The sequence below is a fragment of the Rhincodon typus genome, chromosome 2 (genome assembly GCF_021869965.1).
Source record: "Rhincodon typus isolate 14 chromosome 2, sRhiTyp1.1, whole genome shotgun sequence".
NCBI lineage: Eukaryota > Metazoa > Chordata > Chondrichthyes > Orectolobiformes > Rhincodontidae > Rhincodon > Rhincodon typus.
This window is the reverse complement of record NC_063333.1, coordinates 44,057,448-44,077,683: the sequence shown is the minus strand read 5'-3', so window position 1 is coordinate 44,077,683 and position 20,236 is coordinate 44,057,448. Positions and strand designations below refer to the sequence as shown.

Sequence of the window (20,236 nt, the reverse complement as noted above, 5' to 3'; positions counted from 1 at the left end):
TTTGGATCTGGAATATGTCGCTTGAGAGTTTGATGGAGGAAGTTCAATCAAGACGAACTGGATTATTATCTGAAGAGGAGGAATGTATAGGGCTATGGGGAGAAAGTAGAGGATTGACTTTTGTTGAATTGCCCTGTCAGAGAGACAGCACGGATATGATGGCCTAAATAGTCTCCTTTTATTCAGGAACCATTTTGTGATTCTGTAATAAATTTGCCAAAATAATTTTTTTTTCATAATAGAATGTTGATGCTGCTTGAAGTATCATGCTTTATAAACTATCCTGCTACTACTTCCTTAATGGTATGGAACTGGCTATTTTTGTCTCTCTGATTAAGGCTGTAAAGAATTGAGCAAGTGAGTAGATAAAGAAGATTAAAGGAAATCAACCTGAAATATTAATCCTGCGGTCAGATATTACGCGTAGTTTTGGCAGGGGGCATGTAAATTAGGATGAGTGCCCCACCCACCACCTTCCCACTCACCCTGAGGTAATTCCCAAATAAGCTAGACGGGCACTGAAATCAGTAACATGGCCACTATATGTAATGGATAATTCTGAGTCAATTGAGCTTGCTAAAAGCTCAACTGACTCTAATATTAGTCTGTCCATGCTATAATATGGTCATTGTGGGCAGGCAGGCAGGAGTGGGCAGCTTGTTTTTTTAAAGCTTTAAATTGGTGGGCAGTAAGTGGAGTACTCTGTTTTGAAGCTGCTTTTTGCACATCAGGGGCAATGGCCTCCCCTGCCCAAAGTTCCCTGATTTAACTGGATCTGGGATTGTGTTAGGCCTCCTTGGTGGGCCTATCAGTTTCTGAGGGTGGGACCTACTACCACTGAGGGGCAGAAATGCTGCTGTGTACTAATTTAGTCCGCCTGAAGTGCATTATGAACACAGGGGAGGCTTGTTCTTGGTCATCTGACTTGCTGCTAAGTTTTCATTTTTGTTCGGGGTGAGGGGGATGTGCGAGCCTTCTGCGCTCCACCATAAAATCTGCCTCTTTTTCTCTCTACAGATATTACTAAAATTTCCTGAGCATTTCCAACATTTTTTGCTTATATTTTATTAAGATACCCGTTTTATTCTTGGTTCAGGCAAGCTTAGCTTATTTCAGCTGGACAACTAATGTGCTATAATTGACAGCAGCATCCCATCACTTCAGTTCAATGTCTTCCATGGGAAATGTGTGTTTTGAGGATAGAGTAAGATCAGAAGTAAACCTTTCTAGTACAACAGTCTTTTGCCAGTTACTGGCCTTAGAATAGACACTACCCGTGGAACTGAATCTGAACAAAAAAGTTAATGTCTTCAGGTTAAGGGGATGAAAGACATAAGTGAAAACATTATCGGGAAAAGTGGGAAGGAAAGCAGTTAGCAGTGGAGAGATTAAAGCTGATCTTAATGGGGTTAATTAACAAAGACATGATTATTGTTTCAGTCCTAAAATGAGGTAACAATTAAAAACAATTATTTATATTTAAAAGTTCTCAAATTAGATGGTCATGAATTTTAAAGCTTGCCTGGATGGGTGCAGCTCCAAAAACACTCAAAAAGCTTGAAACTATCCAGGACAAAGCAGCCTACTGATTGGCACCACATCCACAAGCATCCACTTCCACCACCATCAACGCTCAGTAGCAACAGTGTGTACTTACTGCAAGATGCACTGCAGAAATTCACCAAAGATTCTTAGACAGCACCTTTCACATTGACAACAACTTCTATTTAGGACAAGGGCAGCAGGTACATGGAACACCAGTGCCCGCAAGTTCCCCTTCAAGCTATTCACCATCGTGATTTGGAAACATATCACTGGTCCTTCACTGCTGCTGGGTCAAAATCCTGGAACTCCCTCCCTAACTACATTTTTGACCAATATATAGCATGTATACTGCAGTGGTTCAAGAGGCAGGTCACTAACACCTTCTCTAGGGCAACTAGGGACAGGCAATAAATGCTGGCCAGCCAGCAAATCCACATCCCATGAATAATAAAAAAAATTGTCCTCTGAAATTGCTTTGCACTCACAGCATAGATATATTGTTGATGCAGGCTTTTAGTCATTAAATAAAACAAGCCCCATGCACTATACTGATTACACCACAATGTGAAGGTACAAAAACATTAAAAGGTAAAACACAGCTAATAATGTGAGATTTCATAATATGTTTACATATAACACAATAACAGTGTAACTTATACCCTTATAAAATATCTTATAAAAACATAATATTATGTTACTTTGTGAATACATTAAGTAAACTATGTTAAATTTGTACAGTTCTGCGTTTATTCCACGGTGAAAAACAAAACAGCTACTGAGAGAACAGCAACTGAAAACATTTATTGCAGCATTATAACAAAGAACTTACCAGATACAGTCTACGGTTGCCAGTATAAGCTTGTTGTGACCCTTGCCACTATAGAACTTGTTTGGGTCAATCTTTAATAGATTGGCCAGAATATCTACTCCGAAGGCACCAAAAAGCTCCTAATACATAACAAAAGAAAGCACTGAAGTTATTTTGTATTAACAGCAAATTAACTTATTGCACATGCGAGAAATCTGAAATAAGAATGAGAAAAGTGCTAGACGTTCTTTTTAAATCAGGAAGCTATTATAAGAAAGAAACAGGCTATTTCAGGTCTAATGAGATAATAAGAACTGCCGATCCTGGAGTCAGAGATAACACAGTGTGGAGCTGGAGGAACACAGCAGGCCAGGCAGCATCAGAGGAGCAGGAAAGTTGACGTTTCAGGTCGGGACCCTTCTTTAGAAATAGGGGAGGGGGTCATAGTCATGGAACTAATCATATCTTATAAACAATGTCCCAGACATCACAATTCCTGGATTTGTCCTGTCCTCAATATTAACTCCGGACACACGAAGTCTCATGGCATCAAGTCAAACATGGGTAAGGAAACATCTTGCCAATTATCACGTACCATCTTCCCACGGGTAATGATTCAGTGCTCCTTAATGTTGAACGACACTTGAGAGTGGAATATTCCAATGTCCACCACAAACTGTAGCTTGGCATCAGTACTAGTGATCAAGCTGGTCGAGTTCTGAATGACATGTTCAAGACCACATGGGTGTCAACTGTATAAGCAGCAAGTGATAAACAATGTGCAGGGCTGGATGAACACAGCAGGCCAAGCAGCATCATAGGAGCAGAGAGGCTGACGTTTCGGGCCTAGAACCTTCATCAGAAAAGGGGGAGGGGAAGGGGGTTCTGAGATAAATAGGGAGAGAGTGGGAGGCGGATAGAAGATGGATAGAGGAGAGGATAGGTGGAGAGGAAACAAACAGGTCGGAGAGGCGGGGATGGGGCCAGTAAAGGTGAGTGTAGGTGGGGAGTTAGGGAGGGGATAGGTCAGTCCAGGGAGGACGGACAGGTCAAGGGGGCGGGATGAGGTTAGTCGGGAGGAGATGGAGGTGCGGCTTGAGGTGGGAGGAGGGGATAGGTTAGGGACTGGTTTTGGGACGCGGTAGGGGGAGGGGAGGGGAGATTTTGATACTTGTGAAATCCACATTGGTACCATTGGGCTGCAGGGTTCCCAAGCGCAATATGAGTTGCTGTTCCTGCAACCTTCGGGTGGCATCGTTGTGGCACTGCAGGAGGCCCAGGATGGACATGTCGTCTGAGGAATGGGAGGGGGAGTTGAAATGGTTCGCGACTGGGAGGTGCAGTTGTTTATTGCGAACCGAGCATAGGTGTTCTCAAAGCGGTCCCCGAGCCTCCGCTTGGTTTCCCCGATGTAGAGGAAGGCACACCGGGTACAGCGGATGCAGTATACCACATTGGCAGATGTGCAGGTGAACATCTGCTTGATGTGGAAAGTCTTCTTGGGGCCTGGGATGGGGGTGAGGGAGGAGGTATGGGGGCAGGTGTAGCACTTCCTGCAGTGCAGGGAAAAGTGCCGGGTGTGGTGGAGCTGGAGGGGAGTGTGGAGCGGACAAGGGAGTCACGGAGAGAGTGGTCCCTCCGGAAAGGGTGGGGAGGGAAAGATGTCTTTGGTGGTGGGGTCGGATTGCAGATGGCGGAAGTGTCAGAGGATGATGTGTTGGATCCGGAGGTTGGTGGGGTGGTACGTGAGGACGAGGGGGATTCTTTTTTGGTTGTTATTGCGTGGACGGGGTGTGAGGGATGAGTTGCGGGAGATGTGGGAGACACGGTTGAGGGCGTTCTCGACCACTGAGGGGGGGAAGTTACGGTCCTTGAAAAACGAGGACAACTGAGATGTACGGGAGTGGAATGCCTCATCCTGGGAGCAGATGCGGCGGAGGCAAAGGAATTGGGAATAGGGGATGGCATTTTTGCAGGAAGGTGGGTGGGAGGAGGAGTATTCTAGGTATTCTAGGATTTCACAAGTTTCTAAATCTCCCCTCCCCCTACCGCATCCCAAAACCAGTCCAGCTCGTCCCCGCCTCCCTAACCTGTTCTTCCTCCCACCTATCCCCTCCTCCCACCTCAAGCCGCACCTCCATCTCCTACCGACCCACCTCATCCCGCCCCCTTGACCTGTCCGTCCTCCCTGGACTGACCTATCCCCTCCCTAACTCCCCACCTACACTCACCTTTACTGGCCCCATCCCCGCCTCTCCGACCTGTTTGTTTCCTCTCCACCTATCCTCTCCTCTATCCATCTTCTATCCGCCTCCCACTTTCTCCCTATTTATCTCAGAACCCCCTTCCCCTCCCCCTTTTCTGATGAAGGTTCTAGGCCCGAAAAGTCAGCCTCTCTGCTCCTATGATGCTGCTTGGCCTGCTGTGTTCATCCAGCCCTGCATCTTGTTGTCTCGGATTCACCAGCATCTGCAGTTCCTACTATATCAAGTGATAAACAATGCTAAGTGTTGCCACAACCAATGGATCAGATCTATGCTCTGCAATCCTGCCACATCCAGTTGTGAATGGTGGTGGACATTTAAACAACTCACTGGAGGAGGAGACTCCACAAATGATGGGAGACCCCAGCATATTAATGCAAAAGGCAAGGCTGAAGCAAAAGTGCCGAGCGGTTGATAAATCTCTGCCTCTTCCAGGTGGTCTAAGCATGACAGATGCAAGTCTTCAGCCAAATTCGACTAACTCCTCATGATATCAAGAAATAGCTGCAGGCACTGGACATTGCAAATGCTTTAGATACTGTCAACAGTCTGGCAATAGCACTGAAAATGTGTTCCAGAACTTGCAGCACCCCTAACTAAGCTGTTCCAGTAAAGCTACAACATCAACAACTACCTGGCAATATGGAAACTTACTCAGGTGTGTCCTGTGCACAAAGATCAGGACAAATCCAACCCGGTCAATTACTGCCCCATCAGTCTACTCTCGATCATTATTAAAGTGATGGAAGATGTTATCAACAGTGCTTCAAGCAGCACCTGCTCAGCAATAACCTGCTCAGTGATGCCCAGTTTGGGTTCTGCCAAGGCCACTTAGCTCCTGACTTCATTACCACCTAGTTCAAACAATAGACAAAGGAGCTAAATTCCAGAGGTGAGGTGAGAGTGACAGCCCTTGACATCAAGGTCGCATTTGATTGACTGTGGCATAAAGGAGACCTTGCAAAAGTGGAGTCAGTGGCAATTGGGAAAATTCTCCAATGGCTGGAGTTACACCTCGCACACAGGAAGATTGTCATGGTTGTTGGAAGTCAGTCACCTCAGCCCCAGGATATGTCTGCAGGAGTTCCTAAACCTAACCACCTTCAGCTTCTTCATCAATGACCTTCCCTCCATCATAGGTTCAGAACTGGAATGTTTGCTGATGGAATGTTCAGCACCATTCATGGCTCCTCAGACACTGAAGCAGTCATGTTCAATTGCAGCAAAATCTGGATAATATGCCAGGCTGACAAATGGCAAGTATCGTACATACCACACAAACGCCAGGTAATGACCATCTCCAATAAGAGACAATCTAATCACTGCCCCTTGACATCGAATGATGGTACCATTACTGAATCCTCCACCATCTATATCCTGGGGGTTACCATTGACAAGGAATTGAACTGGACTCACCATATAATTACAACAAGAGCAAGTCAGATGCTAGGAACTGCAACAAGTAATTCACTTCCTGACTCCCCACAGCCTGTCCACCATCAGTAGGGCTCAGGAGTGTGATGGAATACTCCCCACTTGCCTGGATGAGTGCAGCTCCAACAACACTCAAAAAGCTTGACACCATCCAGGACAAAGCAGCCTGCTTGATTGGCACTACATCCACAAACATTCAGTTACTCCAGCACCACCATTAACGTTTCAGTCACTCTAGCACAACACTCAGTAGCAGCAATGTCTACAATCTACTGGATGCACTGCAAAAATTTGCCAAAGCCACTTACACAGCACCTTTCAAATTGACAACCACTATCATTTAGAAGGACAAGGGCAGCAGATACAGGGGAACAACACCAGCTGCAAGTTCTCCTCCAAACCAATGACCATCCTGACTTTGAAACATATAATCATTTCTTCACTGCTGTTGAGTCTAAATTCTGGAGTTCCTTTCCTAAAAGCATTGTGAGTCTACGCACTGCACATGGACAGCAGCTGTTCATGAAGGCAGCTCACTACCACCTTCCCAATGGCAACAAGGGATGGGTACTAAATGCTGGCCCATGAGTAAGGAAAAAATGTACATAGCAAAGTACAAAGAAGATCACAAGTGTTTATTCTGGTACATTAAAATAGCATAATATTTTCACAATATTAGAGCTAGTGTCAAAATAAGAAATATTAGGATAATAGAAATGTTAATCCTGGCAGGGAGTTAGACATAGGAAGTAGGAGCAGAAGTAGGCCATTTGCCTCAACAAGTCTGCTCCATCCTTCAATGGGATCATGGCTGACACGATAATTTCAAACTTCACTTTGCTACCTTATCCCATAACCCTTTGAATCCCTTACTGATTAAAATTCTGTCTATTGCAGCCTTGGATATATTTAAAGTAGTTTAACCCAGCCTCAAGAGCTTTCTGAGGTAAAGAATTCCACAGATTCACCACCCTCTGAGAGAAAACAAATTCTCCTTTCTTACTTAAGTAATCGATTGCTTACTCTAAGATGATGTCCTCTGGTCCTAGACTCTCCCACAAGGGGAAACAACTTCTCTGCATCTACCCTGTCAAGCCCACTAAAAATATTACATTTTCAATAAAGTTACCTCCCATTCTTTTAAATTCCAATGAGGACAGGTTCAGCCTCCTTAACCTCTCCTCATAAGGCAATCAATCTCTCTATGCCCAGAATCAACCCAGCGAACCTTCTCTGTACTGCCTCCAATGCCGGTATATCCTTCCTTAGATAAGGGGATCAAAACTGTTTACAGTATTCCAGGTATGATCCAATTAGTGCCTTCTGCACAATTATTGCTGTCTACTCAATGTATTTTAGCTGTGGCATAATATACTGTTAGCTCCAATGCAACAAACAGAATTGATATCATAATCCATAATCCAACAATATGAAGTCAGGCATTGCAGCCTCAATTTGAATCTATGCCTCTCCATTCTTTAGTTTAATAGTCAAAGTGGCAGTTAGTATATACTGGGAAGAGGCACAACATATTTTTAAAAGATAACGATAGACAACTTACCTCTTATTCAGAGGTATGTATGTGACACCGAGCACAGTGTAGACACATTTGAGCCCAGTATGCTATTTTGCCAAACCAGTCACAGCTGAGTTGCATTGATTAGCATTTACTCACCTTTCTATGAATATCATTTTCACATATGCTGGATAAGATGATGAGGATGTCAGTTTGCACATCCAAATTAATCTTTGTTTCTTTCTCTGAGCTGTTTATCATGATTTTCAGAATATCTATCAAATATGAATTGAGCATCATATCACTCAGATGACAAAAAGTACCTTAAAAAACCTTTTAAGAAAAGCACAGTGGGGATTTAGAGTCATAAAATCATAGAGATCTACAGCACAGAAAAAGGCCCCGTGGTCTGTAACAACTGCCTAAATCTGAGAAACAAACTGAGGTAAAATAAACAACTGTGGATGGTGGAAATCTGAAACAAAAACAGAAATTGCTGGCGAAACTCAGCAGGCCTGCAGCATCTGGGAAGAAAGCAGAGTTAACCTTTCGAGTCTGATGATTCTTCATCAGAACAAAATGAGATACTTTTTATTCAGGAAGAAATTTGATCCAAAGGTGACAATGATGTGCTCCATTACTTCAACTTATTCTGCCTAAATCATAGAATCATAGAATGGTTATTGCACAGAAGAAGACCAGTTAGCCTACTGTTTCCATGCCGGTTCTCTGGGAAAGCAACTCATCTAGCCTGACTCAACAGCCTTTTCCCTATTGCTCTGTAATTTCTTTTAGTTTCAGATAATTATCCAACTCTATTTTGAAGGCCTTGATTGAATCAACGTCTGCCTTCCTTTCAGCTAAATAATGTCAGATCCTAACTGCAAGATGTTTAACATTGTTTCTCCTCCAATTAACTTTGTTTCTTTTGCCAATCACCTTAATGTGGTTCTTGATCCTAAACAAAAGTAATGATTTATTAAACACCGGCACCGTTACCTTATCTCGGTAATTAGAAAATAAACTCTTCTATATAGATTTTAACAAAACAATGACGAACAGACTAATATAGGCAGTGTCTGAAAAATGAACATTTTTAGAGTCAGTGAACACAAATAGTCACAAAGATCCAGAAATTCTGATGGGGAGATGTTGTTGCATCAGCATAAACTAGAATTGTGAATCAGGACTATGCAAAATCCTGATGTAGCTGACTCTATAGGAATTGCTTGGGCAATTGGAATTTCCTTTGAGATGCTATCCTATATCTGGAACTCACTGAAAGAATTGCTTAGAATTGGGGATTTCTTGGGATTCCAAACCACTGTAGCTAATGGTTGCTGAGGAAAGGTAAAAGATTAAAAAAGCATCCTCTGACAACACAACATCCCCAGTCCCCGACCCAATCCAGCCAGACCAGAAATCCCCTGACTGACACAAAACTGCCACCAAACCGCACTCCCTAACAAATTGACACCCCATCCACTTAACCAACCGCATGGATCCAACAGTTCCAATCTCTCGCTGACTTGACCTGACACTGCTGGACTTGGCCTCACCCCTCAACCTGCCTTAAACATGCATCAACTTACTTGGCTCCTTAGATCCCTCACCCACCAAGCACCCTACATCTTTCACCCACTTGGTACCCTACCCCATCACCCAACTGACATCGTATCACATCAACCACCTGGCACACTACTACCCTCAGCTAACTGACACCCTACTCTATGCCAACAGCCACCTGGCACCCTACACCATTCACCCACGTGGCACCTTGCCCCTTACAAAACCCAGCAACATAGTCCCACATTCATCTGGCACCCTACATTCTCTCACCTCCCTGGCACCATATATCCTTTCTCACCTGGCACCTTACTCATCTAATCCCCTCTTCCAATTGCCACCCAACCTCACACGAACTTACACACTTAGCTTCTCTCAGTAGCTTTCAAAATTTCTACAGGATCTTTAAACTAGTTCAGGCACCAAGGTAATGTTCCGGGGACCCAGTTTCAAAGCCCACCACGGCAAAAGGTAGAATTTGAATTCAATGAAAAAAATCCGTAATTAAGAGTCTGATGATAATTATTATGAAACCATTGTCAATAGGCAGAAAAACCCATCTAGTTCATGAATGTCCCATAGGGAAGGAAACTGGTATCCTTACCTGGTCTGGAATCCATGAAACTCCTGACTCAAAGCAATGTGTTTGACTCTTCACTGCCCTCCAGGATGGGCAATAAATGCTGGCCTAGCCAGTGACACCCTTATCCTCTGAATGAATCTAAAAGTGCTAAAAGCGGGGACAGTGTGCTCTCTTGAATTATTCTCAGCTGCTTTGGAAGAGAAGGCCCTGGTCAGGAAATTCCAGGGAAGGACTCATCCGAGATTAGATCTGATTGTTTCTCCTATCAGGATTGAAATTAGGGCTTCCAATCTTGATCAGAAAGCCTGGGCCATAATTTGTAAAATGAGCTGTGAAAAGTGGCTGTGCACAATGTTCAATACCATTAATGATTCTTGAGATACAGAATCATCTGTGCCTGCATGCAATAGGCCTGGATAACATTCAACTTTGGGCTGAGAAGTGCCAAGTATTATTGGCATCTCCGAGGTGTCAAGCAATGACAATCTCTAATAAAACATAATCTAACCAATCTAGCTATCTCTCCTTGATATTCAATGTTATCGGCATCACTGAACACTCCCACTACCAACACACTGAGGGTTTCCATTTTCTAGAAATTTTAATAGAACCTTGCATATGAACACTCTGGTTACAATAGCAAATCAGAAGCTGGGAGGTCTGTGGTGAGTAATTAACCTTGCCATTCCCTAATGCCCGTCTATCATTCTCAATGTCAGGAGTGTAATGGAATACTCTTAATTTGCCTGGATGAGTGCAATTCCAACAACACTCAAGAAGGTCAACACCATCCAGTGCAAAGTGGCCCACTAATCATCATCTCTATCCATTAGTTTAAGCAATTACTCCCTCCATAGATGGTGAACAGCAATAGCAGTGTGTACCATCTGCAAGATACACTACAGCAACTCATAAGCCTCCTTTGACAGTACCCTCCAAAACAATGACTTCCAAAATCTGGAAAGACAAGGGCAGCAGGCCCATAGGAGCAACACTACCGACAAGCCTCCCTTCAATTCACACACTTGCCTGACTTGGAGCTATGTCATCATTCCTTTGCCGTTGCTGGATCAAAAAATCTGGAACTTTAACACTAACCATAGGTGTGACTCACCAACTGGCTGGGAGTAGTTCGTGAAGACAGCTCATCACCACCTTCTCAAAGGTGATTTGGCTTGGGCAATAAATGTTGGCCCTTGTGGCAATACTCTTATTCAGGAAATTTCTTTTTTAAAAAACTGTCGCTGCTTTAAGATTTATCAACGATTGTAACGCTAAATTATGTTCATGTGAACTTTCAAACTACTAAATTTCTATGACATGTCACATGCTCTGTGAATTTCTTGAATCAATTAACATGACGTATAGTGTCCTCCACAGAAGGATAATTTTATTATTCTATTGAGCGAATCTGAATATCCTTCCATACCTTTTTCCTTAGCGAGTATGTGAACGTTATTGTTACTTCCTTTTTTTCTATATTCCCCTTGCCTATAATACCAGTTATCTTTAGGTTATTTACATTTCTGCATTTTTACCAATATCATTTATTAACTAGGATTTCCATAATGCACTCATTATGTCCCCGTCCAGCTTCTCCAATGAAACTTCGTGCTTCCTGGTCTGTACTAGCGAATGCAAGTCATGTGTCATCTTTCAAGTGCACTTGAGAGCACTGGAACACTACTCTCTAAAATAAATAAACATTGGAGGGACTATACTTGATGATATGGTATTGTTTCATGACCAGGAAGGCCTAATTTATACTTCTATTTCTGCTGAGTCAGTTAATCACAGCTACACTTCTTGTAGAACAGATGTAGTACTCGAACAGATCTCTGTAAACCCTGAAATGGGAAGGGAAAAGTCAACCAGGATTTTAACTCCAAATTACTGGAGCCCTTTCCTATGAAGTACACAAGTTTGAGATTGAGTGAGAACAGCATCAACTTCAAATGTGATGTCGTCAAAGTCAAACTGCCAATTTACTTTTATGATTTGAGTTCATTTAAGATTGGATGTTTGAATTAGGTACATGAATGTTTTTAAAACATTTAAAGCCATTCTCTAGCTTAATTTTAGGAGAACAGTGGAAAAAAAGGGGAGAACGAAAATATATATGGTGCCTTTCATATCCTTAGAACATCTAAAAACACTTCATGACAAGTACAATCACCATAATTTTGTAGACAAATGCACCTGCCAATTTATATGCAATAATGTATCATACAACATATTAGATTAATGGCAATTAGTATATTTTGCTGCATGATATTAGTTGAATGTTAAATACTGGCCAGGACACCTCACAAATGCTCTCCAACTTATTTGTAATTCTATATTTAAATTTACTATTAGGTTAGAATTGAATTGCAAATGCACTTTACCTAGAAGTTGAGAAATAATTCCTTGGTCGAGCAAATTCTGGTTTATCAACTCTTCACCAAGGGATGCCATAGATCTTAGGAGTCTTAGACAGTAGCACATTTGAGCTTTCTTACTGCCACGGCCACCAGCAGCATGGAATGAATTCCCTTTACCATAATATGGATCTGGGAGGGGAACAAATTGTGTGACTAATGCATATATCTGTTAATCTGAATAACTAAGTTGATCTGAGGTTCAAGTTTGTGGAAAGGGAAAAATGTAAACTGCACAAGGTTTTTAATGTTCATGCTATATCCCATCAGAAACATGCTCTACAAATGGAATAGGCATAATTTTATACTGCATTCACACTCAAAATCTGTCCATGTCAAATGAGTTAAATCATAGTTCAACATATCTATGGTCCCTTATCATTGAAGCATACTGATCATCAAAGCTTCCATATTAATATTTTCCCATTTCATGCAGAAAATTTTAAATTTAGTGAGACTTAAAAGTACTTACCTTGACTTACGCACCAATCCAACAGAAGCAGAAGACGGGTATTTCCTTGGCATTTCATGTAATCATCCACCATGACTGGAGCCACTGAGATCAAAGTAGCCAAGGCATGAAGCTGAAGCTCTTCATACTGGGCAGGAGACCAATCCCGAATTCCAGGATTCTCATTTGGTTGAACGTAATGAAACAGGGCCAGTAAGGCTCCTCCTTCACTAAGCAGCTATGGAGCAAAATGTAGAAAGACAAATTCTAAATTTAGATCACTCTCACTATAAATCAGATCAAACAGTGATAAACGAACCTCCTACCTGCTGAAGCTCTCCCTCAACTGATGATTAATGTTTTTCTACATTGAATACCACTTGGAAAAGGCACCAAGGGTTGCCAGTGCACATATGTACTCTTGATGTGGAACGTTAATGTCTATCATCAAGACCGGCTCGGTCAATCTGATCGAGACCTGGAGGACCTATCTCTCAACCTGGACTTATGACAGTGGTGAAAGAATCAGCCTGATTTGATCTCATTCTCACTAATCTACCGGTTGCAAATTCATCTGTCTGACTGGTAGGAAAAGCCACTGACCAGCCTCTGCATGGATGAAGTCAAGTCTTTATATTGAGGTTGCTGTCCATTGCACTGTGTGACAATAATCAGAGGTTAGGTATTTTAGAGTAAATAACTCACCGCCTGATTTCCAAAAACCTGTCTGTTGTTTATAAGGCGCAAACGGAATGGTGATGGTATACTTCCAACTTGCCTGGATATGTCCTGTTCGAAAAACCCTGAAGACACACCTTCCTTGACTAAACTGACAACCTTAAACATTCATTTACCTCTATCACTAGCACACCACTGACAACATTTTTAATTTTCAAATATCACTTGCACTCACTATCACTTGTAGCAACTCACCAAGTCTCCTTCAACAACACTTTCTAAATCCACAAACTCTACCATCTGGTACAAGTGCAGTAGGCTCATACTACCACCTGTAAGTTTCCCTACAAGTCACACGTGTCCCTGACTTGGGAATATAATGTCATTCCTTCCCCATCCCTGGGTCACACCTCTCCTAATAGTGCTGTGGGACTGCCTATGCACATGGTCTGCAATGGTTCAAGCAGGCAGCTCATCAGCACTTTCTCAAGCCCAGTTAGGGATAGACCATAAATGTTGGCCTTATCAGTGATGTCCAAATCCCATGCATAAAGAAAGTAAAACATCTTTGTTATGAGTTGAAAACCAAAATTATCAAAGAATTTAATTTTATAGTTGCTGCTATTTATGAGCTTTGTAAATAGCATTTACTCCAGAGTCATCAACAACTTATGTTTTCAGTACATTTACTTGTCACTTATACATATAAAGTTTTTACCTGTACAGAAGCAAGATCATTTGTCAAAGCAACAAGCAAGTTGAAGAATATTTTTTTCATTTCAAAGTCTTCATGATTGCTGGAAATTTTAAGGCCCTGAACCAATGGGTTATGGCTCTTCACTAAACAAGAAAGGAAAGGAAACAAAACAAATGTGAGAAATTTGCATGAATATAACACATTACCAATCCTCAGTGACCCAAATAACTTTGCATTTAACAGATTATTGTGCAGGCCTCAGCAACTAATTACACAAAGCAAGGTACCACATAGCTGGTACAGGATCAGTTTTTAGTTGGTGTAACTTAGGGGAGGAATGCCTTTCACAAGAATGGTTAAGAGTATGCATATTCCGCAGCAAGTGACTCACCTCCTGATTCCCCAAAACTTTATCATCACCTACAAGGCACAAGTCAGAATGACATACGCATTCTCTCCATTACCTCAATGAGCTATTGCACTATCAAGGTCATAGCAGCTGCTTGATTCGCACGCCCTCCACTTCAGCAACTCACCAAGGCTTCTTTGAGAGTGTATCCCAAACCTACAACTTTTACCACCTCAAAGGACATAGGACGTAGGAGATGGGAACACTACCAAATGCAAATTCCATTCCAAGTCACAACCCACCTTGAAATATATCACTGTTACCATCATCATTGTTTTATTCATCATGTGACAAGGGCAGAGAGTTGGGTGTGAGAAATGCAATGCATGGTCAGGAGCATGGTGGGTGTTTGAAGCCTGGGTGTCTGATGGTACAAAGGCGATGGTGAATGTGAGGGCTTCAACCTGTAAAAGAATTAAATTACTCATCTCTCTGGAGGTCCTTGAGCCTCTTAGAGCAGGTTTGAGTAACCACTGACAACAAAAACAGAGGTTGCTAGAAAAGCTCAGCAAGTCTGGCAGCATCTGTGAAGAAAAATCAGAGTTAATGTTTCGGTTCCGGTGACCCTTCCTCAAAACTGGAGCTCCCCAGAATTCTGATTTTTTTTTTCACAGATGCTGCCAGACTTGCTGAGCTTTTCGAGCAACTTCTGTTTTTGATCTTGATTTACAGCATCCGCAGTTCTTTCAGCTTTTATCGAGTAACCTCTCTCCTGCTATTCAAATCCCTAGCATTTTATCACGCCTGCTTTGGTTGAAAAGACTGGATTCTTCTTCCCACTCTGGGAAAACCTCATTTCAATCCCTTCGGTCTCACAGAAGAACAGTCAGTTATGTATCCAAGACCTTTGGGGGCGGCTGAAGTGTGGGGACGGTTGTGGGCATGGTAGGGAGATTCCAACAAGTCTCCTTTCCAATCTTCAGTTCCTAAAGCTACAGACATCATTTACAGCTGAGTGATTGTAAAACCTGTTCTGGCCGCTTGAATTGGAAGTCTCTCCTTTGAGAACTATGGCAAAGCTGCTTCACTGACAATTAAATTTTTGATCAATTAGTGGCTATCTAACTGTGTGAGGGTCTATTTAGATAAAATCCAGTCCATTAACTCTACTACACTCTCTACAGACACAGCCTGGCCTGTCAAGCATTTTTAGTGTATTGTTTTTTGTTTTGGGTGGCTACTTGCCCCATATCTTTTTCTTCTTCGTGTCATATAAATTTCTAACTCATCTTCCTTGAGATCTGAAGAGGTTTCTGGCACCTGCCTTTTTGATACTATGAGTAATGGAGATAGTGGCAATTGAACCAAAATAATACACTTGATATAAAATAAACCTTGATGCCCTCCTGTTCTTTCATATTTAATTTAATAACCTGTTCAAGCAGGAAACATCAACCTTGCCAGAATACAGAGTTAAGTAGGAATTTAATTTGTTAAGAGGAGGTAGGAAGTCTACAAGGGGATATTGTCAGGTCATGTGAGTGGGCAAAAACATTGTAGTGAGTAAATGTGAACTTGTCCACTTTGGCAGGAATCGGGAATCAATATACTATTTAAATGGAGAGATATTGCACAACTTCGTGATTCAGAATGATATAGAGATCTTGGTACATGAATCACAGAAGGATTGTATGCAGGTATAGCAAATAGCAAGTGATTGGGAAGGCAAATAGAGTGTTGTCATTACTTGCAAGGGTATTATAATGTATATCATAATATTAAAGTAGTTAGGTTTTACTGCAGTAGATAGGTGTTGTTGAGACCACATCTGGATTAATGTGGACAGTTTGGTCTCCTTATTTGAAAATATACACAATTGCATTGGAAGCAGTTCAGAGACGGGTCACTTAATTCATTCATGGAATCAACTTCCGATCTTACGAAGAAAGGTTTGACAGATTAGGCCTATAACCACTTTGTTTATTAAAATGAGAAGTGCCCTATTGAAACATATAAGATTTTGAAGGGATTGGATAGCAGAAGGATGGTTCTTCTCATGGGAGAAACTAAAGAATAAGAGTCTTTCATTTAAGAAAGAGATGATGAGATTTTTTTTCAAAAGGGTCATTAGAATGTGGAATTGTTTTCCCCATAAGGTAATGGAGGCTGAAATTTTTAAGTTTATTCCAGGCTGAGCTGAATTTTTGATAGTCAAAAGGTGTCAAGGGTTATGAGGTGCAGACAAAAAAGTGAAGCTGAGACTACAACTAGATTAACCGTGATCTTAGTGAATGGAGGAACAGGCTCAAAAGGATGGCCTACTCCTGTTATTGTTTTTATATCCCACAAATACTTCTGAAATTGAGGCCGTCCTGGAAACAGCCTCTAACAAGGAATCCTAATAAAGGAAAGTAGTAGTTTTGTATTTTCACATATATTAAACAAGAAATATTTAGAGACACTGGGCTGGATTTTCATCTTTGAATCAGTGTGAGTTGAACAAGTGCACAGCTTGGTCCAGCTACCTCAGGAGAAAGCGCCCTCAAAGATGGGATTTTCATCACTGAGGGCGGGTGTAAGCTATAGTCAGGCCAGACAACCTGGGAAAGAGTTCAGGGACAGGTACAAGGGCTTAATAGGGCTGCCTCGGTGCTTTAGGATATTGTCCTAGACATAATCCTTCATACATTCACGGGATGAAGGCATTGCTGGCTAGGCAAGCATTTATTGTCTATCCCTAATTGCCCAGAGGGCATTTATGAGTCAAGCACATTGCTGTGGGTCTGGAATCACACATAGGTCAGACCAGGTAAGGATGTCAGTTTCCTTCCCTAAAGGACATTAGTGAACCACATGGGTTTTTCCAACAATTGGCAACAGTTTCATGGTCATCATTAGACTCTTGAAAGACTAAGGCCCTGTAGCACTCATCAATCACTTCCTTCACACCCACAAACTCTCCATGCCACATCAATGTCACCTCACATCCCCTCCACCTTTTTCCCATGGCCCCTCTGCATGCCATGCTATATCCCTCCACCCACCCACCATGGCTCCTCATGCCAAGCTACGGCATTCCATGCCCATTTAATCACTATACATGATATAGAACCAATAAAACCTATACTGACAATAGAGCGAATAAAAATGAGCTTTAAACGCAATCATTAACTGTTAAGTTTCCACTTCCTTAAAACTATCATTTTGCAACAGGCCAATAAAAGAGTTAACTATCCAAAACTTTTAAAGTAACAATAGCAGACGTTGCAAGCACATGAAATCTCTTTATTTGTGTAAATAAACATTGTGCAGTTTCCAGAAGAGATCAGAGGCACAGAGCAATCACTCAAGGAATGCTTTACCTGACATCTAGTTGTTTTAACAATTTAAGAGGTGCCTGGGCTTTCAGACAAGAATGCATAATGAGACACAGTTGGCTAATGGGTGTCACGTTTTTCATTATAACTGGGAGAAAAGTTAAGCAGCACCAAGGTACAACTCTGGTATACACTATAATGTATAGTAGGTAAATGGAAGTGGAAATGCCATAGCTTGACATTGAGGATATGAAGGACCATAGGAGGTGAGCGCAGGGTGATGCAAACCTTGATATGGTGATTATAGGTAAAATCTTTTGAACTTAACTTTCAAAAGGTTCCCTCATCCTGACTGAGCTTCACAATACATTTGAAGTGCAAGGAATTCTTTGAAAAGCAGCCCAACTCCATGAAAGCTGCAGATGCTCAGGGACCTATTCTAAATATGGAGTCAGCCAGATTGCAGGTTTGTGTACCCTTTAAAGGTTCTGGTGAAAATTGGAAGGTCTGGGAATGGGGTTGTGATCCCAGATTTTGGTCCTAACTTCCAAATTCACCCCTCCACACAGTCTCCACAAAAATAAAAATCCAGCCCAATAGAAGATGTTTAAATACATTAAGGAAATACATGGAAAAATAAATATACCTGAATTTTCCATTCTTTTCGTGACAATTGGGTTGCGGGTTTGTTTGTTAATGGAGGCAACAAATACTGGAGCAAGTACCAAATTTCAAAATGACAAATCAACAATTGAAATATTCAAATATTTCCCAAATTTCTAATGTAAATCTAGTTGACTTACTATTTTCCACACGATGTTATTAAACTATGGACATAAAAACAATAGAGGATAAAGCATCAGCCAGGTGAAACTGGATTTCCACTAATAGAAAATTCTTACCTTCAGGAAATACAGCAAACATTATCAGTAGCTTAGTAAAGCCTGTTTCCTATGGGACAAAGAAACTTTTAGAAAGCTTCCAAGCAAACCATTTCCCAAATCATTTTATTCCAAAAGTTTGATATTATTAACAAAATAATACACCTAAATAACAATTGTATCACTGAATATATCACAGAATGTACTTCAAGTAAGTTAAGAAATATTTAAATTGTCTGTTCATTAGTACAAAAGAGTATGTACATGAGTTTCAAATGTCAGTGTTTGAATTTCAGAATACAACTTACAATCAATGGAATCATAGGATGCTCCGCTAGATTTGTAGTTATTACTAGCAAATCATTTCGCAGCTGGCGGTCGGAATTACTATGACCATTTACCATTTGGTTCAAAAAGGCTTCTTTCATAGCACTAAAGATGAAAAGAACAAAATTAATATTATTTTAATATATTGTATACAAAACAAGATGATCTTTTATAACATGCAGCAAAATAAATCCCCAGTGATAGACCTGGTTATATACTGCATATAGAGGCACCAGCTGTCCATTCTTTCCATCAGGAAACAGAACATCTTATTTGCACTGTTAAAATGTTAGCAAACAGCCTGTGTAACTCTCACCAGACAGTATCAAGCAATGGGAGTTCTGTTTATTTCTTCAACCAGCGTAAACCCACAGTAAACCATCACTTGTTAAAGTATAAAATAAAAGCAAAATACAAAAGATGCTGGAAATCTGAAATAGAAAAAGAAAGTGCTAGAAAAAATTCAGCAGATCTAGCAGAATCTGTGGAGAGACAAACTGTTAAAATTTCAAGTCAAGTATGACTCTTCTTCGGAAATGAAGGGAGGTAGTCTTGTTAAACCATAGCAGTTTAAGTGACCATCAGATTGTGAGAACACAGTTTGCCAAACATTCCAAATCTCTTCAAGATTTTTTGTGCTTCCAGTAACTAACAAATTAATTTTGTCAGGCATTTAGTAGGACTGTAGTGTTTCCTGTTACAGAAGTGAGCGCATGAACATGTAAGGTACCAAAGATCCAAATATGTTAGTATTTTGTTAATTCCTTCTAATGTTTATCCTATGATCTGCTTTGACATAACTCTTGGAGATTTTCATAATAGAGTACTTTGAAATTTAAACAAACACATCAAAATCAAATAAAATTATACTTCAGCTAACATCAGGAAATAGTACTTGAATAACTGCTTTGGTTTGTGTAATTACTTGAAAATACTCACTAGATACATTCAAAATCACTCAGCTGTTTAACAAGTTCCTGTTTAGAGGCCTGTTCGAGTAAGTTCCATAGGACGTCAGACAAACAAAACAAAAGTTGGCCAGATGGATCTGGATCATTCAGGATGCGGCAGATTTTATTTGCTGCCAGTGCATTCAACATCAAGTTACAGTTCATAGCTGGAATCAGACAGACAAGTCAAATGCTACAGTAAATACATCAGTGACGTTATAGTTAAGATTGGCAACTAGCCTTGACAAGATCTTTAATCATAGATAAGGTATGCAACTTCACATGCACTCAATGCAAAAAATTACTTGGGGCTGAATCTTCCCAAAATTTGGCTAAGTGTCAATTTTGGGAACCTTCATAGAGTGTTTACCTTCCTGAGCCCTGCTAAACTTTTCTCATGCAGTTTTATATTGCTCAACACATTGAATATGTGCCATGCCTCCCCAGTGC

At 41.1% G+C, this 20,236-nt stretch overlaps 1 protein-coding gene across 3 annotated transcripts in view; it reads right to left on the bottom strand.

Moving 5' to 3' along the window:
* Nucleotides 1-20,236, bottom strand: part of LOC109928495 (cilia- and flagella-associated protein 69) — an 85,288-nt gene that overhangs the window by 33,703 nt on the left and 31,349 nt on the right. For all 3 annotated transcript variants that reach the window (XM_048612653.1, XM_048612662.1, XM_048612657.1), the window contains 8 exons: nucleotides 19,776-19,953; nucleotides 18,818-18,941; nucleotides 18,531-18,579; nucleotides 13,984-14,105; nucleotides 12,609-12,825; nucleotides 12,104-12,268; nucleotides 7,727-7,842; nucleotides 2,375-2,493 (listed from right to left, as the gene is read on the bottom strand). In XM_048612653.1, coding sequence (XP_048468610.1) covers nucleotides 2,375-2,493; nucleotides 7,727-7,842; nucleotides 12,104-12,268; nucleotides 12,609-12,825; nucleotides 13,984-14,105; nucleotides 18,531-18,579; nucleotides 18,818-18,941; nucleotides 19,776-19,953 — 1,090 coding nt within the window. The remainder of the gene's footprint in view (nucleotides 1-2,374; nucleotides 2,494-7,726; nucleotides 7,843-12,103; nucleotides 12,269-12,608; nucleotides 12,826-13,983; nucleotides 14,106-18,530; nucleotides 18,580-18,817; nucleotides 18,942-19,775; nucleotides 19,954-20,236) is intronic.